Source organism: Mastigoproctus giganteus, chromosome 2, assembly GCF_048544385.1.
Source record: "Mastigoproctus giganteus isolate SK-2022 chromosome 2, ASM4854438v1, whole genome shotgun sequence".
Taxonomy (NCBI): Eukaryota; Metazoa; Arthropoda; class Arachnida; order Uropygi; family Thelyphonidae; genus Mastigoproctus; species Mastigoproctus giganteus.
Window position 1 is genome coordinate 206,915,100 of NC_143576.1, and position 22,199 is coordinate 206,937,298.

Genomic DNA, 22,199 nt, shown 5'->3' on the forward strand with positions numbered 1-22,199 from the left:
TGCACACCATGTTTGATCACGGTTGTGTGGGCACAAGCTGTGAGTGCAATTTGCAGTGGTGTGTTGCTGAGAATCTAAAAATGTTACATAACTCTGTAATTATGCAGAATCAGACCCAAGCCCTCATGTTTTTTTTTTTTTTTGCTTAAAACTGCCTCAGAAATCAGCTCCTGAAGTTGTGCCACATCTTTGTGAATCACCCTGTAGATATTCTTACACATTTCCTCTTATAATTTTCCATCCCCTCTTATTGCACAACATTGAAGGAAGGATTAACAACTATAGAAAGAAAATAACTTCCTTTTTAATAACATGATATTGTGTTGGTACTTCGTGTTTATATTTTAACTTGTTACACATTCACATTAAGTTTGTATTTATAAACACAACTTCCTTTGTAACTGAAATAACTAGAAAGTAAATATTTTTATAATAACATTCTACACAACCTGAAAATTGTATCAGTTTTTATTATCTTAAAAAAAAAAAAAAACTAAATGGTAACAGCAGAGAGACCATTATGGCTCAGTAATACATTCACTGTTGTCTCTTGCTGAGATGAAGTCCATTTGGATGGTTTAAATGAGGGACAACTATCACAGTATCTTGAGCACCAGGAGAGGAAAGTTAACGAGTCACATCCTCATGATAAACAGTCTTTGATTTTAAATATCAGCAGCACATGCTCCCCCAAAACACGTGCATGGCTACATACACGCACACATACATTCTCATTCACTCTCGATTATGCTTTTTATCATCACTAGAGCTGGCATAAAAAAAAATAATTTTTAATGGTGACCAAACAAACATTGCACTTGAAATATACAAATCAAATCTTTTAAGTTCAGCTCTTGCAATTAATGACTGTTCTAAGTCTAACTTATGAGATCATGGTATGTATATACATTTTTAAACATTGCTGTACAGTGAAGGAAAACTCTACATTCGACTTGAAAGTGATCAAAAGCAGCTATGGAGTGGTGATGTCTGGTACTCGGACATTTTCTTCATCGAGAGTAACAATCCTAATTTGCAAATACATGACCACCACCATCAACTAAAGAAATAACTAATATTCAGTAAATCCAAATAAAATATAAAAAAAACATGGCACAAAGCATCTGCAATGAGTGGGCCAGTTACAGATAGTAGAGTATAAAAGGGGAACATATCATTCATTCTTCTGATGTCTCAAGTCCAAGGTACTCACATTTCTGGTTAAAAAATTAAATTACATCATTCTGCTCTTGAAAAACAAGGCACCACCAAATACTCTATAAATACATGTAATCCACTTATTTTGCATCCAATTTCCACGGGAAATATGGTTTGCATATTATGTTCGGCTTCACATAATTGACAAAGGCAGGAACTTGAAGTTTAAAAAAATATATAGCACTTAAGAGTCATTCTAAGTTCTGCATAAGAATGTGAAGTTCTCGAAAAGAATGACCCAACTTGCCTTGTAACGTTTGGCGCTTTAACAAAAAAGTACGTATAGATAAAAGATGCTTATAGCAGCTCATACACTTGTTGTACCTGGAATAAGAAAATACAAGAAATTATAAAAATTTATCAGAAAAATTTAAAGCATTTTTAAAATAAAAAAATAAAATTTAATAGAGTTTATTGAATGAAAGAAACAATCCCTATAACATAAGGAAATGTTAACAAATGTGTATTTTTTACTGTGTTCTGAAAATTATTAATAGGAAAGTTACTGCCGGCATAGCAAAATTACTGCTGGTATTTATTGTAATTTAAAACCTTTAAGCACAAGAAAAAAAAAATGAAGATTTGGAGTGTAGGTAGGCTGTCTAAACAGCTTTCAGTGATAATCACTGGCTTCTGTAGAAACTCAATGACAAATGGTGTCATTGAGTTTCTACATTTTCTTGGCAATCAAAGAAAAATCGCAGGGCACGGGACAAGTCTTGCTTGATGGAAAATAGTTCCAATGTTGCTAATTCGAGCTCTTCTGACATTATGCACAACATAATTGTCAAGATGACGGAGAAATTTATTACACATTCATTTTAAATAAAAACCAAATGTTCAAGGCTAAAATAAATATACAGTGAGGGAAAATTCTACATCAGTCTTAAAAGTAAAATATCAAATGGTTCGGTGATAGTGGCACTGACAGTCAGCAGTACTAATGAAACAAATATGGTTTCAAGTGAACTGAACACAGTGCAGGTGCTAGTGGCTGTATTCTGGCATGCGAACTGGAGGCCATTTTATAGTACTAAGGTTCAGGAAGTGTTTTTCTATTCAGTTAATAGTAAGTTGCATTTGTGCTATACCCTTTAATGAACACATAGGAGCCACAAGATAACCGGTCTTATGACACAGAGATTTTCCGACTATACAGCACAAAAAACTGTTCAGTGACATTTGGCACTGATGCTCTTGAAGCTAACGATAAGTTGCAATGTCCTCTAACATAAGATAGCCAGCCTAACAACATTATAAACTGACTGAGAAGAGATCTGCCAGGAGATCTCAGCGAAGATGGCACAAGGCCTAATACCCTATAACAGGGGTGAGCAAGCTGCATGTGGCTCTTTGAACATGTAACTGCGGCTCTAACTTTTAGCCAACATGAAGCACAATTTGAAATGGAGTTAAGAGGATTTAAAAATCAAGGACACATGGAGTGCAAAACTAAAATGCCCTAAAACTGAAATTGAAGATTTGGAAAGGCAAAAGGCTGCCCTTGTAATTCTACACAAATGGATGGCAATAATTGAGATGAAAAATCAAGACCAAATTGTGTTCAATGTGTGGACTAGCTTACCGGACAAGTATATAAATTTTTAAATATTTGCGTTTGGACTTCTCTCTGTTTTTGGTTCAGTTGTTGTTGTTATTTGGTTTTCAGGAGCATTAGCAACTAAGGCCATATTGCTCCGGGATATGCGGTGGTCATTCCCTGACCTTTCTGCATCCTCCGTATTTGGTGGTGACGGGCTCGAACCCCGGTCTAATCAAGAAGCGTGTGCTACGCACTGCCGCTCCTTCCCACCTGGCTATGGAGGCGCCTTTTTGGTTCAGTGTATTTCTGTGGGCAAATATTTTCGAACATGAACTATATTAAAAATAAATCAAGAAACCGTCTCAACAACGCGAGTCTCTCAGCATGTTTAAAGATGAAAATTACGGCATACTCACCTGATGTTGAGAGTCGCTGAATAAGCTCAGCAGCAAAAGTCACATTAATTTGTACCTAATTGGATGCTTGTTACTTTTTTTCAGTATTAATAAATAATATTTCAAAATATATACTTTTTTAATAAAACACCTTCCCACTCTATTCCATTTCTTAAAAAACTTCCCCCCTCCACCCAGCTTGAGCTGAGGTGCAGCTCTTTGGATTCTCTCTCTCTCTCTCTCTCTCTCTCTCTCTCTCTCTCTCTCTTTTTTTTTTTTTTTTTTTTTTTAATTAGATAAAAAATGGCTCTTAACTCAAAAAAATGTTGCCAAACCTTGCCCTATAAGGAAGAAGAAAGAATTATATAACAGTAGTTTTTTGGTTAATCAGTGTACAATAAAACTATTACAAATGGTTCAGTGACATTTGACATTATATTAACTAATATCTGCATGTGTGAAACTCTCCAAGCTGATGAATCACAGAGATGCAACATTTTCAAAATCAAGGAGAAAATAAGAATTCTACAATGCCGTAGTTTTCTTGATAACAATTTATTATTTAATCCCTCCCCAAGCTGATGCTTTAATATCAACATCCTGAAGACAGAGAATGATTAAAAATTTGTTGTATCCTTTAGTTTTCAAGAAGTTCGGAGATATTTAAAGAGGTGGTCATTAAAATTTGCACTATTTAATATATTCCATAAATTAAACTTTAAATTCATGATACTTTTTCCATCTACTAACTGCCATGCTAAATAGAATATAATGGAATGTGCATATTAAACCCTCTGACAGGAGCAACCCCAGATAAGTATTCTAGAGCAGTTTTCCTAATTTAAACAAAATCTATACCTGTAACATCAAATGCCATTCATGAATTCCTTAATTATTGTGCTTCTGCTAGATCTGCATCATTAATTATTCTGTTATTAAAGAAGTCTAGCCATAAAAAAAGTAAAAACCAAGTCCAAGTGTTTTCTTAAGCCTATCATGCATATTAGTTATCTCATGTTGAAAAACAAGAATTTAAAATTAGCTGCATCTATCTCCTCTAATTACGGAAGCGTGCTATGTGCTACTGATCCACGAGTCTCCCAAACCACTAAACACAGCATGTAGGATATTCTATTTTAGTAAATAGGAAAGGATATAACAGAAACTTGACATATAAATACTGTTTGTTTTACAATAATATGAAATGAACAATACCATTGTACAAGCCCTTCAGCCAGAAGAAGACCAGGGGTTAATATGAATAGATATAGAAATTCAGAGCAAGATTAGACTTGTTCTCTATGAATAATAAAATTTTATCTGTGGTTTAATAAGACAATTTTCATAAGTGAGAAATAGACAAGAGACATTAAATGAATTGTTACCTTTCTTCTCTTGAGAGATCTACAGCAAAACCTGGAGGAGCATTTATGTTTGATTTTATCACAGAAACAAAGTTCTTCAAAATAAGTTTTAATGAAGTACATCCAATTTGCATGTATCTGTAATTAAATAAAACAAAATAAATTTAGAATCGGATCAAAATTAATCACTTCTTGCATATTAAATCTTATATGATTTAAATTAGCTGTATTTGAATAATGCTGAACGAGCACCTCTCTAACAGAGGAACCTCATGTGACCATTCAGGTTCCAGCCAGAAGTATTAAAAATTACATGTTAAATGACCTCTCCAAATCAGACACTCTCTAACATGGACACTTGCAAAAATAATTGACACACTACATGTTTTTTCTTAGATCAATGCAATGGAAGCAAGTGAAGATCAGGATCATTAGTAATTCTAATTAGACTTGTGATGGCCACAGATTCTCGTGGAGCAGAGGGCACAATGTCATCAATAGGCTCATCACTGCTGGTGAGGAATGTTTACAAACTTATTTGAACTGTCTTATGCAGTTCCATTGGTGCACATCACTTAACAAGAAACTGTATCAAGCCTGTATATAAGATTCAGTTTGTTATACTGTGCACAAAAGAAAATGTGGGTATACAGCTGTAATACATTTCTTCCATAAATAAATAAACCCTACCTCCATAGTGTACAGATAATTTTGGCCAGTAGTCCATTGAGATTTTTCACATCCTTTAACTCTACCTCGATAAAAATGCTATGTGATGCTTGACATTACTTTCATCTGCTTTAGCAAATCTGTAGGTGTCCAGCTTTTTGACTAAGGGATGATGACAATTTGACCATGCTAACACATCACTTTCACCCACCAGCGAGGTATGGCAGTTGTTTAAATAGCTCCAATTGAAGGTTTTTATCGAAATTTGATTGTGTATGCATGATTTCTCTGTAAAATATTGATTGATTGATTGATATGTTCTTATGTATTACATTAATTGCATGTTCAAACTTTTTTAAAAACAAAATTTCTTGCAGTTTTAGCAGGCCATGTTCACAATTTTAAAAAGGGAGGGGGTTTTGATCCTTTCAAGGAGGGGAGAAGTTGTATCTTATTACATTAAAAGGATTCTATGTGAGAAAAAAAAAAAAAAAAATTATGAGTATGGGAAGTTAGGGTTGTTCTATACAAGGTGCAGCAATAAAGTTCCTGGACAAGTGCTGTTGCAGTCATTCGATGAGTTTGAAAATAAAAGGAAGTGGTATGTTGTAGTTCAAACATTCTCCAGCAGACTGTGGTACAGATATTGTCCTGTTAAAACTGAGAATATCTGCAACAGAAACATATGAAACATTAAGTTGTAGCACTCCCACTCCTGACCACTCAGTAACGGAGTCCATGTGGATGTATTATATATGAACTTAAATATCACCCCATATTGGATGCAATCATGGCAACTCCAATCTACCATAATAGTCTGTGCTATCTAACCTCTCTGTCTAAAGAATATTTTTCCAAACAATGCAGTAAACTTTGTCAATTCATTGGAAAGAGACCCAGAATGATACTGTGAATGCAAGCAATATAGAGTAAATAGACTTTTTGAGGCACACAGCCTTACTTCAGGTGTAGAACTGAAGTATTCCAAAGGAATACTCAGTATCTATTCAGCTTTACCTTGCTTCACTGAGTATAAAGAACACAAAATAGGACACAAAACTATGTTAACACTTTCACTGCTAGCTTTTCCAACGATGGTTTCAACTCAGTTTTGAGTCAATCTGGATTGAAAAGGGTAAAAACGTTTTTGGGCTTTCTTCTAACTATGACTGAATTAATCAGCCCCTGGTGAAGGCTGCTTAAAAAAAAAAAATTATCCAGTGGTTTTTCTTCAGTCAAAGTGGAAGAAAAAGTTCTAAAAGTAAGGTAGTTCTCCTTTCAAGTGGATTAAAATCTTAAGCTGAATATTTGCATTCAGCAAGCAGTGAACATGTTAAAATGTAATAATATGAAATTATTTAATCTCAAGTAATGCAATGTAATGATACGTAATAACGACTCAATCAAATCTTTATTAATATAAACTCATGGAATCTATAATCAACATTGAAAATATTTTAAATAATTACTTCTTGTAAATAACTGTTATCTTACCTCCCCCCCCCCCATGTCTAGCCAGTCAGTTGTGTAAAACAAATAAAAGAAAACCTCTGCTAAAATAAACAGACAAAATGATAATAATTAATATGATTAATATGAGGTGTGACAAAGTTTCCGGACTGGTGCAATAAAAACAACACAAAATGAAGGCACTCAAAAATGAGTGCCTTCATTTTGTGTTTATTCAGAGTAATTGTTACCTGGTTGAATGCACTTATTACACTGTTCTAAATTTCTGAAAAGAGAAACTGAAGCCATCCAAAGAGATGATGTTTAGTTTAGCAGTTACATTTTTATTTTATGACACCCTGAAATCTTTCCTTTAAGGGCACTTTTGACCTTGGCAAGGAGGATAAAGTCCACTGGTGCTAGAATGGAAGAGTAGGATGGATAGTTGATCTGTACAATGCCATGTTTAATCAGAAATGTCTACACATCAAGTGCAGGGGCATTGTTGTGCAACAAGAACCAGCTGACTTGCTCTCAAAATTGCAGCCTCACCCAGGAAATATGCTTCAACGGTATTTAAAGTACAGTCAGTCCTCGTATAGCACGATAGTTGTGTTCCTAGAAACCCTTGTGCAATATAAACAACAGGCCCTATGGGAAAAATAGCGTTAGGTGCCGACCACCCAAGATTGAACACACATTTGTAACCAAAACATTACCAAACACAATTAATTATCGTAACAAAATACGTAAGTATTTTATTATGACTATTACGTAATAAAATATTGGTACTGCTTTTGCTTCTATCGTAAGCAAACTTGTTTTTTGTTTGATTTTCTATCCAAACAGATGACAGCCGTTCCATCTCTTCCAATTCTTTGTGTCTTAACCGTATTCCTGTCTAATGGATTTTAATTACACTTTGAGTTGTTCCTGCTATGAAAATTGTTTTTATTTTCTCTGCATTCTTTGTAATTCTCGGCGTTGCCTCATTTAGGTCTGTAGCACGTGCAATATCACATGGTCTTTCATTTCGCTCAAAGAGTTTCACAATTTCATATTTTTTCTCTATCGACAAAGGCGGGCTGGTCATAAGCCTCACCGGGAAACCCCAATGGGCAGGAGGCCGGTGTGATTTTGGCATAAACCATAGTACGAGGCCATTAGAAATTTTCCCGGGTAAGAACTTTTGACCCAGTCCGCCTCTGATTCTGCAGTGTCTTCACTAGGACCCTTTTCACACCTTTTAAGTATTTTACTCATTTTTAAGGAATAAAGCACAATTACAAAACGAGGAGACACTTGATACACATAAACAAAGCTGCGCGCGTGTAGCAACTGAATAAACAACACTGTAAAGGCAGAGATACACTATTAATACCTCACATTTTACTAAAGCACATTTCTAGGGGTTACTACCATAAAACAGTAAAAACAATTTACAGTCGCGTTTCTGCTAGTGGAATCTGTTATAAACTGGTAGTAAACTCGATCTAATTGCATTTGCAATTATACCGATAGCTGGAATTGTGTTGGTTTTTACGTTATTATGGTGAAATGCGTTTCCCCTTCACTGATATAAAACACATAAATACATTTTCAGAACCTTCTCTTCATTCCTATCATGTTGCGTTCAGTTGGGGTAATTCCACGTTCGACTGCCATTTCTTGATAACACAAATGCGAATCGTGCATAAGTGAATTCGGTTTGTGTTATATAAGATATCATTCCCCTATTTATAAATCATGTATGATCGAATTTGTGTAGTGTAAACACGTGTTATACGAGGACTGACTGTACCTATATGTAGAATGCAGCATTAAACCATCCCCTTCAAGTACAAATTCCATGTAACTCACACCCTGTTTGCCAAAAAACGCAAGACTGTAGAACAAATTTTGCAAAGACCTTTCTTTTCTCTTCATGCAGAATTTCACGAATTGTCTCCTTTTTCACATCCAACTCATCAGCCATCATTCTGAGGGTCAAACAACAACGATCTCTTGCTACAATTTCCAGAATGGCAACTCTTTTCCTCATTTCAGGAGGTTGAAGGACGTTCACTTCTTGGGGTTCTTAGATGAACCCAAGAAGGGATTCATCTTAAGGGGGTTCATAAATAAGCATCTATGAGCCCTTTATACAATTCAAACACACTGGTACAACTTAATGTTTCATATGTTTCTGTTGCAGATTTTTCTAGTTTAAAGCAAAATTTCATATTTGTTCATTGCTCCATTGAAAAATCATGACACAGATTAACACTAATAACAACTGTTTGCAAGCTGAATTTTTCTAGCAGGAAAAAGGATGTGATTATTCCATTGTATAAGGCAATGGTCAGGCCACATCTTGAGTACTGCATACAAGTTGAGGCCTCATTTTAGGAAGGATGTGGAGCTGCTGGAACGAGTACAAGAAGAGCAACTAGATGGCGAGGGAAACAAAGAGGTGCTCTTACCAAGAAATGCTTCAGTTCAGCAAATTGCAGCATCTGGAGACTAGGTACCTGTGAGGTGTTTAAGGCTTTGAATGGATTGTGCAAGCAATGTTGATGGGATTCTTCATTCTTCCTCAGACCACAAGAGGGGGCACAAATTCAAATCGAGGGCTGTTGCAGAACAGATATAACAGATATGCGGCCATTTGTCTTTAGCCAATGGGTGGTTGATTGTTGGAACAAACTTCCATCTGTTGTTGTGGAAGTTGATAGTTCAAATAAATTCAAGGAAGAAATAGATAAACTATTGAAGGGAACAAATAGGTGAAGTGGGAGATGTTTTTTCTTTTTTCAGCTGATGCTATATAAAAGCTTGCTTTCAACGTTTGCCACTGCTAATGACTGCAACAGAACCAGTCTGGAAACTTTACTACCAACACCTCGTATGTTACAATATAGGTTTGTGAAGAGAAAGATTTCCCCCCCCTTCACAAACAGGCAAGACTTTCCTGGTCAATCTAATTAATTATTATGATGAAGTTGTTTAGATGCTAAAAAAAAAAAACAAGTATGCATGTGTGAAGATATATACAGGTACCGGACCATTTATCCGACTTCCAGAAAACAGGCTATTTTTGAAACTGGCAGGCTTTTTTTTTTTTTTTTTTTTTTTTGACAACGTGCAGGTACAGAATATAGCAAGCATGAATCATAGCAATCAATCGCACGTCAGTTTCAGTATGATGCTGCTGTGTACACTTGCCCCTCTACATTTGTGATTATTTGTCCCATATTTATTATAATTTTCATTTAATACCATGTCTAAAAGGAAACATTTTGCACTCAGTATATCGAAAAAAGTAGAGTTACTTATGAGACTTGATAAAGGTGTTTCAGTGTGGCATTTGAGTGAGGAGTATGGTGTTGGTACATCTACTATCTATATCAAGAAACAGAAGAAACAGATACTTAAATTCTTTTTTTTTTTTTTTTTTTTTTTTTGATTTGGTAGTTGTTGGCGCATCGGCTTCTGTGGCCATATTGCACCTCCCAAGGTTTTTGCAGTACTTTGATCCAAGCCCGAGGCGGGAATCGAACCCGCGACCTTTGGGTTGCCGGGCAGGTACTTTACCCACTCGGCTAGCCCGGTCGGCTACTTAAATTCTATGGTAACAGTGATGTGCCTAAATTAATGGACAAGTGAAAAACTTTATGCCAGTCGAAGAGTGTAGACGTGGACAGTGTTGCTTGAATGGATTAGGCAGCATCGGAATGAAAAGTTTCCACTTGATCGTTCCATTATAATAGCCCAAGCTAAACTTTTTCACGAGGAATTAAATTTTACAACTCCATGTGAATATGCATCTGGGTGATTCAACAGATTTAAACAAAGGCACAGCATTCGCAAGCTGAAGGTTTGTGGAGAAAAGGCTTCTGCAGACCATAATGCTGCGGAGGCGTATTTACATGAATTTGGCAAGTTGGTTTCTGATGAGGACCTGTCAGCTGAACAGGTATACAATGCAGATGAAACTTCTTAATTCTGGCATTACATAACAAGGAAATCGTATGTAACACCAGATGAGTCAGCACCAGCAGGGTATAAGGATTCCAGGGAACAACTTACGATTCTTGCGTGTTCCAATGCAGCCAGCACCCACAAGTGCAAATTACTCTGTTGGAAAAAGTCAGAATTCTAGGGCATTTAAGAGAGTCAGGGTGTTTCCTGTGATTTATAAAGGCAAATAAGCGAGCTTCGATTACAACACAGATTTTCACTTTTTGGTTTCTGAAGAACTTTGTGCCTGACGCCAGGGCTCATTGTAAATCTGTGGGACTACCTGATGACTGCAAAATTATTTTAGTGCTTGATAACTGTTCTGCGCACCCTCCTGCTGAAGTTCTAGTCAAGGACAATGTATGTGCTGTTTACTTGCATCCCAATTGTACTTCTCTAATTCAGCTTTTGGACCAAGGCATTCTTCGTGCCTTCAAATACTTCAAAATGCTAGACACTTGCAATAAAAGTATTTTATTGCAAGTGTCTAGGATAAAAGAATTTCAGAAAGCATTTAATGTTAAAGACACACTTTGGAGTGCAGAAAAGTCCTGGGACAATGTACCCAAGGATACTTTGATAAATGGCTGGCATAAACTATGGCCATCTAACTTATTTCTTGACGGTGATGATGAACCTGATTTTTGTGGTTTTCGTATGTCTGATGAGGAAGAAATAGTGAAGAAGTTATTGGAATGTGCAAAAGGTTTGTCATGTGAAGTAGCCAAGTCACTTGATGAAGGGGCTATACAAGAATGTATAAACATTGATGGTGATGCTCCAGTTGTGCTCCAACTCACTGATAGTGAAATTGTAGATATGGTAATGAATACCGATAAGAACAAATCAGATGAGAGTGATGATGACGATGGTGATGACGACGATAGTGATGACAGTGCACTGAAAGAAGAAAAGAAATTGTCTATAGATAGGTGCATCAGCCTGACTGAGGAACTGATTCGGGGAATGGAGCAAAAGAGCTTCATCAGTGAGCAGCATATAATGTGGATGTATAAAATACAAGAGGTTTTCATTAAAGAAAAACCAAAGTATATGAAACAACAGAATCTGCAGGACATATTTCCAAAGATCAACCAGAAACTTTCAAGTGAAGTTCAGCCTGAGCCTCAACCTCCAATACCTGTGCTTCTTCTCTTCCTGTACCTGTCACTCCAGATGTTGAATTGTCTTCAGATGAAGATTAGTGGATTAATATTGATTAAACAGACCCTTCTTTAGATGTATATTAATTTGTATCTGTTAAATACAATTTCTTTCTTTACTTTTCATTGTTTATTTTATATTTTAAGTATATATATTAAGCCTTGGTTCAGAAAACCGGAAAATCCAGGTCACCTCCAGTCCCAAGCTTGCCGGATAAATGGTCCAGTACGTGTGTGTTGGAGTTGTGTCTGATGACTTAATTATTAAAGGGTGTAAATGGAGTTATTATGTACATTTTCTACAGGGACAGAGACAATGTACTTGTTATCAATTATGCATATTGACAACATGGCTAAAAAGATTTACCCTATAGATCTGCCCATAGAAAGAACCAACACAGAAAGCAACTACAAGCTGGCTAAAAAGATTTACCCTGTAGATCTGACCATAGAAAGAACCAACACAGAAAGCAACCTACAAGCTACCTACCTCAGTAGTCAAATCAGAATAGTAAACATAGTATACACCAATCACTACGATAAACGAGACCAATTCAGCTTCTCAGCTATTAAACTAACAAACGGAGAAACTAATTTAGCCAAGCATATACACAGAAATGTGATCAGAAGCCAAACCAACAGAATTATACATATATGCAATAATCCAGATAACGTGATAGATGCTTTAAAAAAAACTGAAAAATACCCTCAACGATAACAATACACCTGATAATTACATCAGACACCATATAAATGCTGCCACACAAGCAAAACTCAAACAGCAACCAACGAACATTAATCCTAATAGTGTCAAAGGAAAAAATCTTTTCCATGGAATATAAATGCTCCTATTAGAGCTAAAAATTAGCCCCCATTTGAACCACCAGGTTAATTGTACACAGGCGAGGCTCGTCACCTATCTGCAAGATACCTGGATGTCCAAATTCAAATCACTACTTGCAGGACCATAAACACCATAAAACGTAGACACCGTACATTATCACTACGCAAGAATATTACTTTCCACAAAATTTAACAACTAGAATTAATTAATTCTTACAGCATCATAGCAAACACGGAATATAACACAAATCCACAAGGTTAAGTTTCACAGATTCACATGAAGGAGGCCGTATATATGTATACACTAGTGTTCAAAGAAAGTGCATCACCTAAAATTTCACATTTCTAACCCTTTTTCACGATGGTATATTACATCAATGACTAGCATCACAAATAGAAATATAAACAAAAGATATTTATTAATAGTTAAGGCAAAGCTAAGTAATAATTGACAGGTGCTCTCAAAATATTAGAAAATGAGCATTTGCAACCTTTATACAACAGTTTTGGTACGACAATTATTGCTGAAATCTTATCAGAAGCCCTCAGTTTGTTTCAATTTATCATTTTAAATGGAAAACAAAATGAAAAGTTCACCAGGTGCAAACTAATATTTAGTTGAACTACCTCTAGCCCTGATGACAGCAGCACACTGGTAAAGATCCATTTCTGAAGATAATCAACTGATGGTTCGTGGTTCCAAACACGAATTATGGCTTCCTGAAGTTCACAAAGAGACTTTGGTTTCTTTCTGGCAACTGCAGATTCCACATGATGGCAACAATTCTCTATAGGATTCAGGCCCGAGCTGTTTCCTGGTCAGCTAAGAGTTCTAATGGGCCGTTCTTCCAACCATTTTTTTCACCTATAACAAATGTAAGCACATTACTGTCGAACCTCTGATGCAGAAATGAAGCTAAAGTAACTACAGAAGTGCCTACTTACACTTATCGCCCGATGACAAGGAGCAGAGTCGTCCTGAAAGATGCAGTTACTTGGCAGGTTGAAATGGTCTACAATGCTTGGCTTGTTGTTATTATTGTTATTTTTTGGTTTTTAGGAACATTAGCAACTAAGGCCATATTGCTCCGGGATATGCAGTGGTCATTCCCTGACTTTCCACATCCTCTGTATTTGGTGGTCACGGGCTCGAACCCCGGTCTAATCAAGAAGCGTGTGCTATGCACTGCTGCTCTTGCCCACCCTGCTACGGAGGCGCCGTAATGGTTGGCAGCAATTTGCATTCCAACATAGCCAGGTATCCACTGGCATTAATGGAACCTTTTATAAACTACAGGTGACCTACTCTGTGATACAAAATGCGCCCCCATATCATTTGGCTGGTAGAAAATTTCACTGTAGACACTATACAGTCTGGATGGTATTCTTCACCACTTCTAAAGCGAATTGTTTGTCTCCCATCAGAGTCATGCAGGTTGAATTTCTTCTCATCTGAGAAAATAACTGACTTCCTCTGCTCGGGACTCCATGTGACATGCTCCTTACACCAAATTAATTGGGCCTTTTTCATTTTTTGTGCAAGGAGGAACTTCTTCCTAGGACAACGGGCTATAAGTCCATTTTTGAAGAGGTATCTTCTGACCATTAATGCACTTGCTACCACTCCTGTATGTTCTTCCCATTCTCTTTTCATATCAAATGAAGAAGTTTTACGGTTTTTAAGGCATAGGCACTTCAAAACAGGGTCCTATTTTGGTGTAGAGACTCATCTGCATTCGGTTCCTTTTTTCCTATCAGCAGAACCAGTATTCTTGAGTTTGGAAAGAAATCTACTCACTGTCGACTGATTACAAAACACTCTATAAGCATTATGACGGGAAGAACATCTTTCTTCACGTGAGGCAACAATAGCACCCTTTCTTTATGGCATCAACTGCATGTAACTCACCATCCTGACACAAGCAAGGAATGACTGCAACTCTTGCAGAGTGTGCTTATATAGCTGAAAGTAACAGCTGATGCAATATTACATCACCTACATGTATCAATCTTATCTGATGCAATCTGTAAGAAATATTGCCATATACTTACATTATTTGGACGACAATTACAATTTTAAGGGGTAGTGCACTTTCTTTGAAAACCAGTGTATAGTTATCCCCAAGGGCACATCTGGGCCTTCATGCCTTAGAAAAGCGTTGCCAGTCTACGCCTTACGAATAGCATGATTTACTTTAACCTTAATTTTAATTCCTAAACATTAATATATTTTATTTCTCATTATTAAAATCATATTGTACCTTCATCCTACATAACAACAAGTAAATATAATATATTTTTTCAAAACTATAAAATATAAGTAACATCCAGACCATTCACATGAGAGCAGAAGATTAGTATTTGCCTACGGCAAGTTAACAAAAAAAAAATCTAGTATGACTGTGCAACAAATAGAACTACACACATAAAACCAAAATAAGGTGGGAAAAATGAATGTTTTCAGTCTGACCACCACAGGATGCGGAGGTGAGGTACAATGGTATTTTAATCTGATACATACCCATAGGGCTCTGAATCTCCTATCACAGTTTGCTGTCTTTTATGTAAACCACTCTGTTTAATTAAAAATATTTAAGTACATATAATTTACTTACCTTATTCCAAAAATTTTTTCACCAAGTTATGACCTAAAGTTATCATAGCAAAACTGGTATGTATGAAAGATTCTTCTAGTTTGTTTTTGCGCCTGCTCAAAGCCCCTGAGGAAGTAGCAGATATATGGTCAAGAGGGAGATTGTTAATTTAATTTCTTTAAATTTCTCTAATTTTCTTTAAATTTTAGATTAATTTTGATGTGTTATATATTAATATATAACTACTATGGTACATTACGCTGTCCATTCCAGAGCTAGTTTATATATAACTAGTGGGTTGGTTGGGGTCTCCACAAACCTGATGCTCCCATGTAGAACCAAATTTAATAATAAGAAATGTAAGTTTAGTACATTTATATATATAACTGCTTACGGAATATGATAGTGTAGCTCAAAAAGTTTTATTACCTATAGAATCAATACTGCAGAATGCTAAACAACTTCAACATGCACATAAGCTGTCCAAGCAATATTCAGTTTCCCTCCAAATGTTCTCCAGCATTTGCGGTATAACTGTTTCGATTGCAGCAACAATTCTGGGCTACAGTTCATTGAGGGAGGTCACAGGGGTCTTGAATACAATGTCCTTCACATATCCCCACAGGAAGAAATCAAGCGGCGTAATCGGGTGAGTGCAGAGGCCACAGAATCGGTCCACCAAGCCCAACCGAGTGCCGAGGAAAATGCATGTCAAGAAATACTCGAACAATAAGAGCCCAATGTGGCGGTGCACCATTTTGCTGGAACAGCACATTTGGCTGATGATTTTCCAACTGGGATAACAGATACAGCTGTAGCATGTCCAGATAGGTCACTGCTGTCACTGTTTTTTCCACAAAAGGTTGTTGTTGTTATTTGGTTTTTAGGAGCATTAGCAACTAAGGCCATATTGCTCCAGGAATATGCGGTGGTCATTCCCTGACCTTTCCGCATCCTCCGTATTTGGTGGTCACGAGCTCAAACCCCGGTCTAATCAAGAAGCGAGTGCTATGCACTGCTGTTCCTGCCCACCTGGCTACGGAGGTGTCCTCCGCAAAGAAAAAGGGCCCAAAACTTATGAACATGACAAAGCACACCAGGCATAGACCTTTGGACTATCTCTTTCAAATTCTCAAATGGCGTGAGGGTTTTCTGATCCCCATATTCTGCAGTAATGACGATTTACCCTCACTGATACATCACTAAATCTCCACCTCCGAAGGTAATTTTCATCAGCTTCGACGTTTGACAAAATGTCTTGGGCAAATTGGAAACTGCGGTGTTTATCGTTCAGCTCGAATGCCTACACAATCTGTAGTTTGTAGGCATGGAGGTGAAGGCGGTTATGAACAACCCTCCAAACAGTTTTGTGGTACACTGAACTGCAAAGAAGCTCATCTACTAGTTGAATTTTGTGGACCTCGAGAAAGCGCTTCATGGATTCGACAACATCTTCCTGCAAAGTGGTCTGTCTTTCCACTCCTTTTCGGTGCAGAACACTACCAGTCTCTTTAAATTGCTTTAACCAACGTCGGATAGCATTATCTGAAGGTGGATCTTTTCCATACTGAGTTGACGTTGTGTTGTGATAACGGACTTTGTTTCGAAAAACCAAAGTACGCACATTGCCTTCTCTTGAATAGTTGTCATTTTGAAGTAATGCAGTCAATACCTTTCAGACATCAATGCGGCGAGTACAGCATTGCAAAATAAAACTTTTTGAGTTACACTTTCATATTCCATAGGCAGTTTTATTTTGTTGTTTCTGGTTTGAAATTTATAGGCCACAGAAACCCCAACAATAATTTAGAATCACCCTGTGTGTGTGTGTGTTTTTTTTTTTTTTTTTGAATTCAATGTTTTAGTAAAGTACAAGTTTATCATATAAAGTGATGCAAGATGGAATTATAAGGCAGATCAGGGGCTGGTTGAAGGGCAAGAGACAGAACAAGGAGAAATCATAAACAGGCATTCTTCTGAACAAACTAGAATAGCAAATGGGTCTCATGGAAAGGTGCTGGATGTTGCTCTTGCTTCTAATCTTTCTAAATATAAGAAAGAAGAGGTGAAATTGTCAGTTTGTGCAACAGTTGGGAAAGTGATTAAAAACCAAAACTAGGTTACTTAGTATCAAATGATTCGGATATATTTTTGCTGCTAAATGTGAGGTCTTGAGTCTTGCCTGAAGAAGAGAAATCCAGATGTTATTTACAGACTTTGGGGAAAGCCCGGGTGAGGGGGGGGTCAAGGTAATTCAAGATTAAAAAACTTGGTTTGTAATTAGACTTACAAAGAAAAGGCCACTGGATTTCTTTCTAGGAGTGGTTAAAGAAAGGTGGCCAAGTTGGTGAGTAGCACTAATGGTTATCCCTTTGAAAAATAACTTAGAAGTTGTAGACTGCAATGCACAACAAATAAACACCTTGGGGGGAACCTGATTAAGGTGTATAAGGGAGGATTAATAAAATGAATGCAGGAGGTATATTCTCACTGATATAAGAGAATTAATCCTGGCACATCTGATTTGGAAACTTCTAAAATGTTATTAGTGGCATATTGTCTATTCCTATTGGGAGTTCAAAAGGTATTCTTTATTCTAGAGCTTGCAAATAAACTAAAATTTTGACTGAAAGCTTTCATCAAAGGGTTTTGTTTGAGGATAAAAAGGATCACTAACTCATTTGTTATAAATCCTTTTGAAGATTAGTTTAAGTTACTGATCCTTTTCATTCCATATTATAAATGGTTTGCATATTATATGTATTTTGTTTCTCTAATAATGTATGTCTATTTTATAATACTTACGCCTCATATTTACTTTGTAGTAATTCATAAATGGATGGCAACAGTAGCTGGCACATATCCAATGTCCATATTGTTCTAGAAGATTAAAGAAATAACCAAATGTTCATCTAAAAAGTGCAACATACAATTCCAGATATACTTTTTCATTCAGTTCTATAACATATACCACCTTATCAAAAATATCACAAAAACAAGTTCAGTTCTTGTGATATTTTCTATAACATATACCACCTTATCAAAAATATCACAAAAACAAGTTCAGTTCTTTAACTTACACTTTTCATATGATCTTTGTCATAAGTTATTACAAGCATATTCTAGCAGTTTTTGCAGTTTCTAATTTGAATGGCATTAACACACAACATTTTACATGTAAAATAAAATTAATCAGATAGGTCCCTTGATGTTATTTAATTAAATTAATCAGTTAATTGATAAATTTATTTAATTAAACCAAAGTTATAGATCAACATAAGCACAATTGACTTTAAAATCTGTCTTTAGCTACCATTATAAAGAGTATCAAAACATTACTTTGTAACCAGTATTATTAGGATAGCATCATTAATTTAAGTTTATTTAATAGCTACATATTTAATGGTACTAATGTATATAAACAACATATAGGAATAGCAAAGGGGACCTGCAGCTCATGTATAGTTGTTAACCTTTATTTGCATTATTCTGAAAGAATGCCTAAATAAAAACTTAATTCTTTACTGCTACATTGATGATCTTATTGTTGTGAATAAGCCTAACTTCCTGATGGACATAGCCAAACACTATCCACAAGAATTAGAATGTTTGTTTCTTTGTTTGTTATTTGGTTTTTAGGAGCATTAGCAACTAAGGACATATTGCTCCAGCAATATGCGGTGGTCATTCCCTGACTTTTCCGCATCCTCCATATTTGGTGGTCATGGGCTCGAACCCCGGTCTAATCAAGAAGCGTGTGCTATGCACTGCTACTCCTGCCAACCTGGCTACGGAGGCGCCAGAATTAGAATGTACCAATAGATATAGCACCATAACAGCTAATTTTCTAGATTTAGATATTTATAAAATAGATAATAAATTATACACTAAAGTATATGATAAACGTAAAGAATTTAGTTTTGAATCCGTTAGCTTAACACACTGGCATTCCAATATTTTAAACAAAAAGAATTCATGGAAATATAATTATTTCACAGAGCTTCAGATTGATAAAAATATGTATAACGTCAATAATATTACTGAATTACTTAGAGATTTGAGATCTAAGCTGCTTAAGAATGATTTTACATCCAGTAAAATGTGCTTTGTTTTATAATAGGTAAAGTTATCTCTAAACATCTTAACAAAGTTATTATTGCTGTTAACAAATGGCACAATAATATAAATCCAAGTTACGTTATAGCTAATGTATGTACTAAATAAATATTTCAGTTCTATTGACTCTCACTGTTCAATATATTTGGCTTCATTTGGTTCACAAAGTTCTCTCAATTACAGTTCCATTGGTTCCCTCTCAGTGTAGTAACCAGGTTTTTCCTTGAGCATGAGCAAAGGTGACAAAATTGGCACTTTTACTGTCTGTTTGTAATATGGTCTATTTCCCTGTCAAGAAATTGTGTACCCTTCCATAGGCACCAATTGAGGCAAAAATGTTGCAGGTTGAGCAAATGCTCTCCCTCCACCCTGCTGGGTACACTACTGTTCCCTCTAATATCACATTTGCTATTTTGAGGATTTGTACATATGTATATAGTACGCACTTCCCTTGGAGCATGTTACATATAGCTTACGCTCACTGAAAAAGTTGTACCTATATTTGTTCTAAGAGCAGTAATTAATTTTAGTTTATAGGCATTTCAGTTTAAAGGCATTCGTTTCAATTTTAATTTGGTTTATAGGCATTTCATTTTTAGTTTGTACCTTTTTAATTTGTATATTGACCTTTCATCCTAATTTTGAGAACCAACTATTTATTTTTCATAGGTTTTTATCTTAATAAAGTTCAGAAATATAGTCTGCCATTTTTTTAAAATTTTCTGTTATTCAGTTTTTCTTGAAGGTACCTGAACTGAGGGGGCACTGCTATTGCTCTTTGTTTTATAATATGTAAAATTTGCTAAAATTCATTCACTTTGGCTTTGCTTCTACTGGGATAAGGTGGTAAGCTTTGCATTCTATTTATTCCTTTTCATTGACTATTTCTGGTATGTTCATTTACAATTTTATTATTATTTCAGAAATGTTGAATTATTTTTTATTTTATTACAATATTCTTACAAATGGTAATCATTTATTTCATTATCTCTTTAAATACAACTATCCAACTTACGTAGTACTCTACTTACGCTAATTCGACTAGCTGTAAGTTTTACCGGCCAGTGCAAACTGAAAAAAATATGGAAACTTATTTTGCATCTGTAAGGATAAATGGAGGTATTGTGAAAATATCCTAATGTGAACCAAAAAACACATTGTTGTTGTTGGTTTTTTTTTTTTTTTTTTTTTTTATAATTCATTCCAAGTCCTTGGAAGTTGAAAATTTCACTATTTTACTACGCTATTTATCTCTCTAAATTCTAAAAGGTCATATTTATAATGGAAATTGCACTACCCTTTCATTGTTATCATATGTTCCGTTATAACAATAAATTTTGAATGCCTTTGTGATATTTTTCTAAAGCACATTTCTGGAGATCATGACCATAAAACAATTTGCGTTTTCCGGTTTATTGGGATCTTGCATCTAATTATAAATGGGTAGTAAACTCGATCTTGTTGCATTTCCGATAATACCAATAACTGCAATTGTGGGGGTTTTTAAGTTATTATGGTGAAATGTGTTCCCCTTCACTGAAATCTTCAACTGTATAAAAAACAAATTTTCAGAAACTTCTCTTCATTCCTATTTACATAGTACATTGATGAAGGGAAAGTGCAAGTGGTGGTAGCACCAGGAAACGAAACATAATTGATTTAGAAATGAAGATGAAAATGATTAAGTACGAAGCAGGACAAAGTTTGTCATCTGTTGCAAGGGAATTAGGTCTCGCTGCTTCAACAGTGAATACTATTTTAAAGGACAGTGCATGTATAAAAGAACATGTCACTGGATCAATGCACTTTAGATCAGCAGTGATCACAAAACAGTGTTCAGGTGCTATATTGAAGATGGAACAGCCATTAATAATATGGATAGAAAATCAGATTCAGAAGCGAGTTCTCCCGTCTAATGACCATTCAAGCAAAAGCAACAAGTATTTATGAAGATATTAAGGATAAGTATGGCAAATCCCAACCCAAGTTCATGGCAAGCAACAGTTGGATTAATAGGTTCAAGCATCATGCTGGATTCCACAATGTTAAAGTATGTGGTGAAGTTGCCAGTGCTGATTCTGCAGCTGCAGATAAATTGTGATGTGTTGGAAAAAAAAGGATTGATGAAGGTGGCAATTCAATGCAGCAAATTTTTAACTTCGACGAGACTGCTCTGTATTGGAAAAAAATTCTGAATCCAACATACATTGCCAAAGAGGAAAATACAATGCCAGATTTGAAGGCTTCAAAAGATAGGGCCATGCTCTTGCTTGGGGCTAATGCAGCGGGAGATTACATATTAGAACCACTGCTTGTGTATTATTCTGGAAATCCTCGTGCATTTAAGTGCATCAACATCTGATCGAACCTGAGAGCACGGAAAACAATATCTCTCTCTCTCTTTGAGGATTCGTTTAAATGCTGCTTCATTCCCGAGGTTTAAAAATATTGTAAAGACAGCAATGTTCCTTTCAAGATCTTGCTTCTATTAGATAATGCTCCTGGACATCCTACGCATCTAGATGATTTCAATTCGAACGTGAGAGTCATATTTCTACCGCCAAACAAAACTTCACTCAACCAATCTATGGATCAGGGTGTTATTTTGAATTTAAAAGCATACTATTTACACATAATATTTGCTCAGGCATTGTCTGCAGTAAACAATGAGAAATATTTTATGTTAAGAGTTTTGGAAATCTTACAATATTTACCATGCCATCTTAAACATTAAGAAAGCCTGGGCGAAAATTACGAAAAGTTGTTTAAATGATGCATGGAAGAAAATATGCCCACGGCACGTAAAAGGCTTTGAAGTATTTGATAAAGACAAATCATATGAAGAG

At 35.8% G+C, this 22,199-nt stretch overlaps 1 protein-coding gene across 1 annotated transcript in view; it reads right to left on the reverse strand.

Annotated features, from left to right (window-relative positions):
• Positions 1 to 533: 533 nt before the first annotated feature.
• LOC150090009 (katanin p80 WD40 repeat-containing subunit B1-like) overlaps positions 534 to 22,199 on the reverse strand; it is a 331,620-nt gene continuing 309,954 nt past the window's right edge. Inside the window, exons 16-18 of the mRNA XM_090368931.1 lie at positions 18,043 to 18,117; positions 4,542 to 4,658; positions 534 to 1,542 (exon numbers count right to left, since the gene is read on the reverse strand). Of these exons, the coding sequence (XP_090225057.1) occupies positions 1,410 to 1,542; positions 4,542 to 4,658; positions 18,043 to 18,117 (325 nt within the window). The 3' untranslated portion in view covers positions 534 to 1,409. The remainder of the gene's footprint in view (positions 1,543 to 4,541; positions 4,659 to 18,042; positions 18,118 to 22,199) is intronic.